General features: G+C 42.4%; 1 protein-coding gene across 1 annotated transcript in view; it reads left to right on the plus strand.

The window, feature by feature from the left end:
• The window catches only part of MICAL3 (microtubule associated monooxygenase, calponin and LIM domain containing 3), a 174,646-nt gene that overhangs the window by 94,034 nt on the left and 68,510 nt on the right, over nt 1-12,102 (plus strand). The window contains 2 exon segments of the mRNA XM_057318789.1: nt 1,756-1,863; nt 2,484-2,670. Of these exon segments, the coding sequence (XP_057174772.1) occupies nt 1,756-1,863; nt 2,484-2,670 (295 nt within the window).

The following is a 12,102-nucleotide window of genomic DNA, read 5'->3' on the forward strand; positions in this document are numbered from 1 at the left end:
ACCAGTGCCTTTGCACGCGGGCAGCCCTGGGCTGTATTTGCTGAGGATGCTGGTTCCTGGTGGGAGGGAAGGGTCCTGGCTGGGCAGTGAGGACCCAGGGCTTGCTCGGGATCCCAGCCTCATGTGTGACATCTGGCCTATGCTCTCACTTTCTGCAGAATGAAGTGCAATTTTCTGCACCCTCAGTGTCGGCTGTTAAACGATCTGCTCCTCTCTGCCTGGTGCCAGTCTGTTCCAGGCGTAAGCTTCCCTGATACCTCTAAGCTAAAGAAGGTTTAGATCTTAGAACCACTTGTTTTTCTTGACTATTAATGGGTGTTAGCTGTGGAGTTAATGAGCAAGTGGCACCAGTCCTTGGAAATCTCCTTATTTTAAATTGAAAAATAGAATTGACTCCTCAGTTCCAGCGGAACCTTGGAGAATTGTTTGCTCATTTGTGCTTCTGTTATTCTCATAGAGTTCACATGGAGTTAGTTTTCCCCCAGAGCAATTCTCTTGTTTGTCCTTGCCCAGCCCAGGGCATGCTGTTGCCCAGGCCAGCAATTCTCTTACACATGGCTTTGTGTGTTGTGCACTGAAACCACTTTCTAACTGGGTTGTGGACATCCCCAAGACGACTGCCCTGGTGTGTTTCTCAGTCAGAATGAGAGTCAGGACCCCTCAAACTAGGCAGGCAGCTGTCCTATTGCACAGTTTACGAGAGGAGTGTTGCACACACGGGGTGTCCTGACCATCTCCACGTGGAAGGGTGACTGTCTCTAAAGGATGGCCAGCAAGGCTTTGACCTCATTCCTTGGGGACAGGCTCAAAGCTAGGCTGCCTAGCAGGAAGGCTTACAATTGAAATTTGGTAGTTTCTTGTTATTTCTTCCACCTTGCTAGAAAGAGAATTGAATTGGTTGGATTTTTTTTTTCTCTTTTTTCATCCTATGAAAAAATAATCCCTCCTGGACTAAAAACGCATTCTGATTTCCCAAGACTGTACCGAGCCACTTGTCTGCATGGCTGCACGTGTTAGCCTCCTGCGGCCATGTTTAAGAAGTCCAGCCCAGTCTAGAAGGTTTTAGCCTTAGTGCCTGGACAGAACACATAAATATCAACAGGGAGAAGGGGCCGAGAAGGATTCTTCCAGATAAAACTCAGGAATATTTGATGCGTATGACAGGGGTTATGAGCAAAGCGTTAATAGGAGGAAGGTGAGCATCACTAGTAATACTAGGCAGTTGGCATATTTTACCCAAGTGAAGAGTCAGCCTTGCGAGAGTGAGCTTGGTTTCTTTGTAAGTGAGGAAATAACTTCCCAAGCCCTCCCCAGACCCAACTTGAAACAGGCTGTTCATCTGGACATCTGCTGTCTTGGTAGGAGTTGTTCCTCTTGAATTCTTTAAATGGAGTTTGAGTCACTAGGATATGGGCACTTCTTATTCTGTTCTATATTTGTATCCATCCTGTCTTCCCACCTCCCTGAACTATATATTCTGAAACGACATGAAAGACTAAGTTCTCCCTTACTGAACTTAATTATTCCTGCAGCCATTATTCTTACCAATGCTGGTACATTTGTGTGGACAATGACACCCGTTTTTCTTACCACCGAGTTTCCCTGCTTGTGGGCACTGTGTTGGCATGGTTTGCTGCTGCACCTTGTATTCATTTTATACCTTTCAAAGATTTTTTTCCCTGTCTTCTTAATTTATTTATTTTTTTCCTTCTCATTTCCCTTCATTCTGGTCACTTTATAATCTCCAACCAATAGAAGTATATAAAGATGTACACGGGCGGAGTGAGCTCATTGGCTGAGCAGATAGCCAATCAGCTTCAAAGGAAAGAACAGCCCAAAACCCTTCTAGACAAGAAGGAACTGGTAAGAGATGTGTTAAGGGCACTGTCTATCTAGATATAGCACAGCTGTGGTAAATAAACCTGGTTAATTCTAAGTAGCTTAGCTTAGCATTATGTAGCCAATATATGCCATGTGGTAATTTTTTTTTTAGGTTGTCTAAATTTTGTAACTAAATTTCTAGGACTGAATGGTTGTTTAGAATGTTGTGTGGAAAACGTACTTAGTATCTCTGAAAGTGATTGCTCTAGAGTCCAGGGAACCCGTATCCATGTAGAACCATGTGAACACTGAAGAGAGATTTTCATGCTACCTTCAAAACAGAATTCTGTCGAAATAATTTGGTTTGATTGTTGTGAAATTCTGTAAAACCAACTGGGGTTTCCTCTCGACTGTTGATTAACATCAGTTCAGAACCCAGCTCCTGCTGCTTGCTGCATAGAAGGCACATTTGACAGTCACTGCACTAGTGCCGCTGTTTTTTGGGAGAGCCAAGAGCAAAGTGAGCCATCTTAGTCTGTCTCAAAGCAAATTCGCTTAGTGAGGGTTAGTTTCACATATGGCGAGGGTTGTACACCTCTTGGAGGTGAGCCTGAGAATCGTTGCCCTGACATGCCTCCCACTGCCCCCCCCCCCCATTACAGGGCTCAATAAAAAAGGAGTTCCCACAGAACTTGGGAGGCAGCGACACGTGCTATTTCTGCCGGAAGCGGGTCTACGTGATGGAAAGGCTGAGTGCTGAGGGCAAGTTCTTCCATCGGAGCTGCTTCAAATGCGAGTACTGCGCCACCACCCTGCGCCTCTCGGCCTACGCCTATGACATTGAGGACGGTAAGCCTGTTTGCACTTGAGGCCATACTTAGAAACTGGACCTAGGGACACTGTTTTCCATGTGAGCTGATCTTAGGGCCTCTTACTGCATTCTTATATATACATTTTTTCTGCCTCGCCTAAACCCTTCCCATCCATCTTGCTCTACACTTTGTTTTTTTCTCTGAGACTCTTTCTTATAAATATTTCCCTAAAGTCACCAGGCTGTAGCATAGCATTACTCAGCAATGATGGTAATGAGAATGGCATGTGTTTACCCAAATCACTTCCCTGGCTTCACAGACACTTGTTTCTTAGCTCAGGGTGGGATCTTAAAATAAAAGGGACACAAAGAGGATGAGGCTTTTTTTGTCCTTACTTTAGAGAAGGGGAAATCACAGATCTGTAGAAGTCCTATCTCTTGCCACAGATCAATGACAGCAAATTAAAACTAGATCTCATGCCGCCTGGGTTCTCAGACTTTGCTTCTGGAGGATGACCAAATTACGCCCATCTCTCTCTAGCATCGGCATCTTTCTGATGAATTGAGAGCTTGTTGCACAGGATCTAAATCTAATTTACTGCAGCAGCGTTCAAGCCCTGGCCTTTCATGGCATGTATTGTTTTCATAACAGAAAGGCCTTAATGGAGCAGAAGGTGGGGAATTATACAAATAGATGACAAAGCCTGATAGACACAGGCAGGCTGGCATGCCTGCCATTTGAAAACTCTTTAAGAGTAATCGAAAAGGTCACCAAAAACGTTGATGATTACTATACTTATTCCTGTGGAGTGCTGAAGGAACTTCATGAGAGGCAGTCTTACTGATTCAAAAGTGATGAAAAGACCTAGATTAATAGGCGTCCTCACAGAGGTGGCATTATGTGACCTCTTTTTGGATTCCCAGAACCAATTCCAATGTAGGGATCAGGGGAGTCCCTCACCCCCCTCCCCCCCCCCCCGCCCCACAACACCAAGCAATTCTCTGACACCAACAGGGTATACAGGAATTCAGCTGAATTCTGACACTGTCTACTCTGCCCAGAAATAGCATCAGATTCCACAGGTTAAGGGCTCAGGCCTAGAAGACTGCCCCTCACTCTCCACTTTAGACACCAGTCACAAGCCCCAGGCTGTTACTTGTGCTTCTGACCTACCAGCCACAGATTGGAGGTTCCAACGACCTCTTCCTTAGGTTCTTGTTATTGGCTGGAGTGGCTCACAGAACTCAGGAAGACACTTAGGTTTACCAGTTTACTAAAGAATATGATAAAAGATACAAATCAACAGCCACACAAAGAGATGCATAGGACAAGACCTGGAGAAAGGGCGTAGAGCTTCCATAGGGCACCTCCCCAGGGACACTGCTCTCCCTGCAACTCGACGTGTTCACCAGCCCGGAAATTCTGCAAACCCCATCCTCTTGGGTTTTTATGGAGGCTTTCGTTGCAGTCATGTTTGACTAAGTCATTGGCCATTATTTGATTCAATCTCCAGCCCTCTTCCCTGGAGAGTTGTGGGGTACCCTGAAATGGGGTACCCTCTAATCCCATGGTTCGTCCTCCTGGCAACCAGCCCCTGCCCTTGGGTGGGGTCTAAAAGTAACCTTAATTATTACAACAAAAGACACCTTTATCTAGGGAATTCCAAGGGTTTGGAGCTGACTTAGGAACTGTGGACCTAGACCAAATGTATATGAGAAATATATTTGGTTTTCTGATACATATGTCTTATAAATCACAATATTGTACATCCATTACTACATTGGTAGGTAATTTTTGACTGAGGAGACAGTAAGATGATGTCACATAGAAGAGGGACACCATGTGATTAGGAAATAGTCACGTCAGTCATCCAGGCTCTGCTAATAATGGATAAATAGGTAGCCCTGTCAGAAGTAGCAACAAAGGAGCCAAAGTGATGAACTGAGAAAAGCTAACTCTTTCCATGATGGTACCTGCCTTTTGTAACTTTAATAAAAAGCACCACCCTGTGAGGGAAGAGTTAAGACAGTTGTCTAGATAACAAAAGTGTATTTTTAGGTATCAGATTTTTTCTTGCACCATTCCCACACAACTGCTCTTTCGGTAATGCCTTTGATCCCCAAGGATAGGGGTTGACATATGGAGCCTACCCAGTGTCTTTTAACTGTCCTTAATGCTCGGGTTATTTTAGTTAGCCTTTTACTGAAGTCTGTCTGGAAAGAAGATCCTTCAAGTTCCAGCCAATAGGTCCCCAAGTATTTTTGCCATAGATTGTGTACTCATCTTTACCACATTCTCTTGAGGATACAGATGAAATGTAAAATGTTACTCAAGGAGCTTACATTCCGATGGGCATGATAAGACAAGGGCACATGGAGCAACAACAGATGATGGAGAGTGTATAATTAAGGCTAAGAGACAAAATATAGATTCTTTTTTTTTTTTTTATAATAATGATTTTTTATTATGTTAGTCACCATACAGTACATCCCCGGTTTTCGATGTAAGGCTCGATGATTCATTAGTTGTGTATAACACCCAGTGCACCATGCAATACGTGCCCTCCTTACTACCCATCACCAGCCTATCCCATTCCCCCACCCCCCTCCCCTCTGAAGCCCTCAGTTTGTTTCTCATAGTCCATAGTCTCTCATGTTTCATTCCCCCTTCTGATTACCCCCCCTTTCTTTATCCCTTTCTTCCCCTACCGATCTTCCTAGTTCTTATGTTCCATAGATGAGAGAAATCATATGATAGTTGTCTTTCTCTGCTTGACTTATTTCACTAAGCACAAAATATAGATTCTAACTTTGCAGAAGTTCAAAGGAGGAAGACATCAGTGAAGCTCCCCAGTTTTTAGGAATGACTGAACTGACCTTAAGCTAGCTTGCGAGAGAGAAGTATAAAATGTCTCAGTGGAGGAAGAGATGGCATACCAGGCAAGAGAAAGGCAGGAGCTCAGATGAGAATGTCCATGACATTGGGAGCAGACGAGGCAGGCCAAGCTTGTTGAGTGCATTGTTGTTGACTCTGAGACAGGGAAGACAGCGGATCTAAACCAGCTCCCCAAATTCTAACCCAAATGAACCTTTCATCAACTCAGCCCCTCCACAAAGGACAGGTGAACTAGAGAAAAGAATGGAATTTTAGGAATCCTGAAGTTTTAGTCTGTTATTTATCCACATTACTGTGTCACTCAGAAATCTAACTGAAGGGACTCAGATAAGAAAAAGACAGGGAAGTCATAGGTCGTTTGTAGGAGAAAAGAAGTAACTCAGGCACTGTGGTAGGCCGTCTAACACATATCATGTCCTTCTGTCCTCACAACAGCCCTATACAGTAACTAGTTTTATTATTGCAATTTTACAAATCAGGAAAGCAAATTCAGAGAAGTCGTAAGTTCCTTGTTCAAGTTCATACAAAACTAGTAAGTGCTGGTTTGTACTAAATGACCTCTGGGATCCCTTCCAGGTCAGACATTCTGGGATTAGTGACTCCGGGCCCGTGTCAGCTCCACACTGGCAAATTGAGAATCTTACTCTTCAGAGAAATATCCATGTTTTACCCTTGTCCCTAATTAGTCTTCCCTTCAGCTCTTTTAAAAGGATGCAGTCTGCCCTAAAGTAAGCTCCTCTTTCTCTCGCCAAATACTAGCTTATTTTCAACTGCTGCCAACTCTTAAGACAAGGACTCTAAATCAGACAGTACGTCAAGTCTTTCCCTGTCATCTAAAGGAGAGAAAACCCACTACCTGCTAAGGTGGTCTGTGAAGGGCCTCCATCAGTAATGACAAGCCTGAAACAGTCCACTGCGCTCTGTCTCTTCAAGTACTACCCTGACCACCCTCTGCATCTTCCACCGGGACTACTGGTCTCCCTGCCTCCACCATTGCCCCCTACAGTCTGCTTCCACAAAGCAACAGAGGGATCTTAAAAGATGTAAATCAGATCTTTCCAGCCTCCTGCTTTGTACTCTTACTGTCTGCTGCAGTACAAATAGAATCTGCTCAGGCTGAGAGCTTCGCTTGTCTACCCTGGCCTACATTTCCTCTCTGCTGCCGGCTGTCCCTTAGCTCGCTGTACGCCTGCCACACTGGTTTCTTTCCATTTCATAAACCTGATTAGGCCACTGCTACCTTAGGACTTTGCACTAGCTGTCCCCTCTCCTGGAATGCACTGTCCCCTGATCTTCACAGGGTGCGCTTCTTGTCATTCACAGCTTTGTTTCCATAGCCCCTCCTCAGAGAGGCATTTGCAGACCTCCTGATCTGTGGTACTCAGCACTACCTGATACTTATTCACACCTTGTCTGCTCTATCCAAGCAGAAACTAGTCTGTCTTCTCGACTGGAACATTCTCAGTGCTTAGATTAGTGCCTGTCCTATGACAGCATTCAGTGAGCTGTTGAATGAATGGGTTGTGGCCCATTATGCCTTAAGCTTGCCCTTCAGTCATTTGTTTCCCTTCAGTTTCTTTTCCAGTCACTCCCGTATTTAATTAAGATTCAATTTATTTAGACCGTCTAAAATCAGTGGCTTGACAGAATCAACCATAATTTGTGGTTTATAACATTAGCGTGGCTGTATGCACTCACTCAGACAGGCATCATAATGTAGTGACTAAAGGTATAGACTTGGGGGCAAGCTGCCTAGGTTCAATCCTCTGTGAGATTTACGGAGTAGGGGACACTTTGGGCAGGTTGCTTAACCCTTCTGTGCCTCACCTGGAGAAAGGTGGAGAGTAACAATATCTACCATATTGAGTTCTGAGGACTAAATGAGCTGGGAGATGTTATAATAGTTATGATAGTATCTTTTTTTTTTTTTTTTTTTTTTGACAGAGACAGAGACAGCCAGCGAGAGAGGGAACACAAGCAGGGGGAGTGGGAGAGGAAGAAGCAGGCTCATAGCGGAGGAGCCTGATGTGGGGCTCGATCCCAGAACGCCGGGATCATGCCCTGAGCCGAAGGCTGACGCTTAACCGCTGTGCCACCCAGGTGCCCCAATAGTTATGATAGTATCTGGCACGTGGTAAATATTAGATAAAAGTTAGCTCTTTTTGTTATTAATCTAAGAAGCAAAAAGTACCATCAAGTTGAGCTTGGGAAGGGGTTTGAGGAGATACATTAACTGAGTACCTGCAACACATAATGTGACCTCTCATTCACTTATCTCACCCTGTGAGCATTATCTTCATATTCCTCATGAAGAAACATGTTTCAAAATGCTAAATAGTTCACATGGCTATTGAGTGGTTGAGACAGTATTTAAACTGAGATCTGACTTCAGTGCTCATGTTCCTTCCATCACATTATACTGCATTTTTAGAGAAAACAATTTCCTGGACTTTTCTTGAAAATTGCCTTTTGGTTAGGTTTGGGACTTGTTTTGAAACCTAAGCCTCTTTTCTTTATTAATTTAGGATACTATAGCAGAATTCAAGGAGGGCTCCCTGGAGTTTAGCCTATTGAGTTGTATTTTAAAACCTAGGATTCTACTTTAGTAGAAAAAAGCAAACTAATGCAGGAAAAAAATAGAAGAAAGGAATGAAAGTAACTATAACTATAGTTTTCTGATACGATAATAAACAAGACTTGGTTGTAAATAATAGAAACCCAAGTCAGGTTAAAGTTGAAGCATTAGATTTGTATCTTCCTTGTAGATAGCATTCTCAGAGAAGGGCTGCCCCTTCTGTCTCACCATCCCTGAGCATCCCCCAGAATGGCTCTGGTTAGCCTGACTTAGCCACAGGCTGTATCCTGGAGTGGGCTGGAAGGAAAGGGGATAGCCTGACCTATATGGGTCATATGTTTATTCCTGTGGTGGATAATGCTAGGCCACACGGTTGATGGCCCATCAGGATCACATGGAGGAGGAAGGAGCATTCTTTAAAGAATAAGATACAAACAGACAAAAGAGTAGTATATGATCCAAGCACTAATAAATTTTGTCTTGCCCTAATTACATTTTATCTTAGCCAAAATTCACAAAAGTGAGGGCGCCTGGGGCTCAGTCAGTTAAGCATCTGCCTTAGGCTTAGGTCACACTCCCAGGGTCCTGGGATCGCGGCCGGCGTCAGGCTCCCTGCTCAGTGGGGAACCTTCTCCCTCTGCTGCTCTCCTTGCTTGTGCTCTCTCTCCCTAATAAATAAATAAAATCTTTTTTAAAAAATTCACAAAAATGAAATGGTTTATTACAGATTGTAAAAAGAGATTGTATCTAAGCTGAAAAAAATAACCCATGATTCAACTCCCCTCATAGAGAAATCAGCAGTGAGATTGATAGTCCTTTGGCTATCAGTGTTCCCGACAATAGATGTAGTGTCTCTGAGTTCTGGTTAAGTGCCAATAGCTAGTGGGAAATTCTGTTTCAGAAAAATATGCTATGGATATGACTATTATTTGAAATTATGAAATCCATAGACTATATTTTTCTAAAAGATTTAGTCAGCGTTGGGAGGCAGGGTACGGGTAAAAGAAGACAGAAGTCAGTCACTTTGGAGGAAAAGAGGAAGGATGTAGTCATCAGAGCACCATCTCTGAAAAAGAAAGAAGGCCATCTCACCTTTATTTCCTTTGACTTTTGCACCCTCCCCTTTTTTCCCCTACTTTATTGAGATACAATCGACACATAACAGTATGTAAGTTTAAGGTGTACAGTGTGCTGATTTATACTTTTATATAAAAACTGTAAAATGGTTACCATCATAGTATTACGTACCATCTCCATCCTATCACATAGTTCTTAATCCTTTTTTGTGGTGAGAATTTTTTCTTTTTTTAAAGATCTCTTTCTGTCTGTCTGTCTTTCTGTCTTTCTTTGGGAGAGAGCACGCACATATGTGTGCCCGCGAGTGGGGGGGAGGGAGAGAGAGAATCTCAAGCAGACCCCCTCCCTGCCCTGCTCCGCTGAGCAGAGTCCAGTTCAGGGCTCGATCTCATGACCCTGCGATCACAACCCAAGCCGAAATTAAGAGTCAGATGCCCAGCTGACTGAGCCACTCAGGTGCCCCTGTGGTGAGAACTTTGAAGGTCCATTTTCTTAGCAACATTCAGGTATATAATGCAGTATGGTTAACCAAGCCATACATTAGATCCCTGAGCTTATTAATCTTATATCTGGAAGTCTGTACCCTTTGACCAGTATCTCATCATGTTCCCCACCCCTTAACCCTGGCAACCACCATTCTGCTCTCTGTTTCTCTGAGTTGCTTATTTTTAGATTCCACATACAAGTGAGATCATACAGAGTTTGTCTTTCACTATCTGACTTAACTTCACTTAGCATAGTGCCTTCAGGGTCCATCCAAGTTATTACAAATGGTAGGATTTCCTTCTTTCTCATAGCTGAATAATATTCTCTTGTGTATATGTACCACATCTTTTTTATCCATTCATTCCCTGACAGACACTTAAGGTTATTTCCATATTTTGGCTGTTGTAATGCTGTCATGAACATGGGAGTGCAGATAACTGTACAAGATCCTGATTTTCAATTTGAGTATCTACCCAGAAGTGGGATTGCTGGATCATATGGTAGTTCTAGTTTTCATTTATTGTGAAACCTCCATACTGTTGTCCATAGGGGCTGCACCAATTTACATTCCCACCAGAGGTTCATTAGGGTTCCCTTTTCTCCACACCATTACCAACACTTAATTCTTCTCTTTTTGATGATAGCTGTTATAAGTGGTGTGAGGGGATATCCTGTAGTTTTGATTTGCATTTCCCTAATGACTAGTAATGTTGAGCACCTTTTCATCTACTCGTTGGACATTTGCATGTCTTTTTTGGAAAACTGTCTCTTCAGATCTGCCCATTTTTTAATCAGGTTGTTAGTTTTTTTGCTGTTGAGTTGTATGAGTTCTGTATATATTTGGATATGAACCCCTTGTCGGATATATGATTTGCAAATATTTTCTCCCATTCTGTAGGGAGAAATATTGCCTTTTCGTTTTGTTGATTGTTTCTTTTACTGTGCAGAAGCTTTTTACTTTGATATAGTCCCACTTCTATAGATTTTGCCTCTATTGCTTGTGCTTTTGCTGTCATATCTAGGAAATCACTTCCGAGACCAGTGTCAAGGGGCTTTTCCCCTGTTTTCTTGTAGTTTTGTGGTTTCAGGCCTTACACTTAAATCTTTAATCCATTTCAAGCTCGTTTTTGTGAGCACTATGAGATAGAGGTCCAATTTCATTCTTCTGCATGTGGTTGTCCAGTTTTCCCAACACTATTTATAGAAGAGACCGTCCTTTCCCCATCAAGTATGCTTGGTTCCCTTCTCAAACTGGGGTTTATTTCTGGGTGTTCCATTGTTCTGTGTGTCTGTCTTTATGCCAGTACCGTATGCTATGTTGATTACTATAGCTTTGTGATATAGTTTGAATTCGGGAAGTATGATTCCTCTGGCTTTGTTCTTCTTTCTCAGTATTGCCCTAATTAGCTATTCAGGGTCTTTTGTGGCTCCATACACATTTTAGGATTGTTTTTTTCTGTTTCTGTGAAAAATACCATTAGAATTTTGATAGAAATTGCATTGAATCTATAGGTGGTTTTGGGTAATAATGGACATTTTTACAATATTAATTCTTCGATCCACAAACATGGATATCTTTCCATTTGTTTGTGTCTTCTTCAGTTTCTTTTATCAAGGTCTTGTAGTTTTCAGTGTGTTGATCTTTCACTTCCTTGATTACATTTATTCCTAAGTATTTTTTTGATGTTAGTGTGAATGGGATTGTTTTCTTTACTTTTTCAGATCTTTTGTTGTTAATGTATAGAAACAATTGCTTTCTATGTGTTGATTTTGTATCCTGCAATTTTACTGAATTACTGATTAGTTCTGGTTGTATTTCAGTGGAGTCTAGTCTAGGATTTTCTAATGTAAGGTCATATCATCTTCAAACAAAGACAGTTTTATTCCTTTCTTATTTGGATGCCTTTTATCCTTTTCTTACATGATTACTCTGGCTAGGACTTCTAGTACTTTGTTGAATAGGAGTGGTGAGAGTGGGTATCCTTGCGTTCCAAATCTGAGAGGAAAAGTTTTCAACCTTTCACCTTTGAGAATGACGTTGGCTGTGGGTTTGTTGTATATGGTCTTTCTTGTACTGAGATATGTTACTCTGTAACCCAGTCTGTTGAGTGTTTTTATCATGAAAGGGTGTTACACTTTGTCAAATGCTTTCTCCGCATCCCTTGAGATCACATAATTTTTATCTGTCATTCTGTTCATGTGGCGTATCATTTATTGGTTTTTGTATACTGAAACATCCTGTATCCCAGGGATAAATCCCACTTACTTGTGGTGAATGATTGATGTGCTGTTGAACTGGGTTTGCTAGTGTTTGTTGAGCATTTTTGCATCTGTGTTCGTCAGGGGATTGGTCTGTAACTTTCTTTTCTTGTCTTGTCCTTATCTGGCTGTGGTTATCAGCGTAACGTTGTCCTTGTAAAATAAGTTTGGCAGTAT

The sequence above is a fragment of the Ursus arctos genome, unplaced genomic scaffold (assembly GCF_023065955.2).
Source record: "Ursus arctos isolate Adak ecotype North America unplaced genomic scaffold, UrsArc2.0 scaffold_26, whole genome shotgun sequence".
Taxonomy (NCBI): Eukaryota; Metazoa; Chordata; class Mammalia; order Carnivora; family Ursidae; genus Ursus; species Ursus arctos.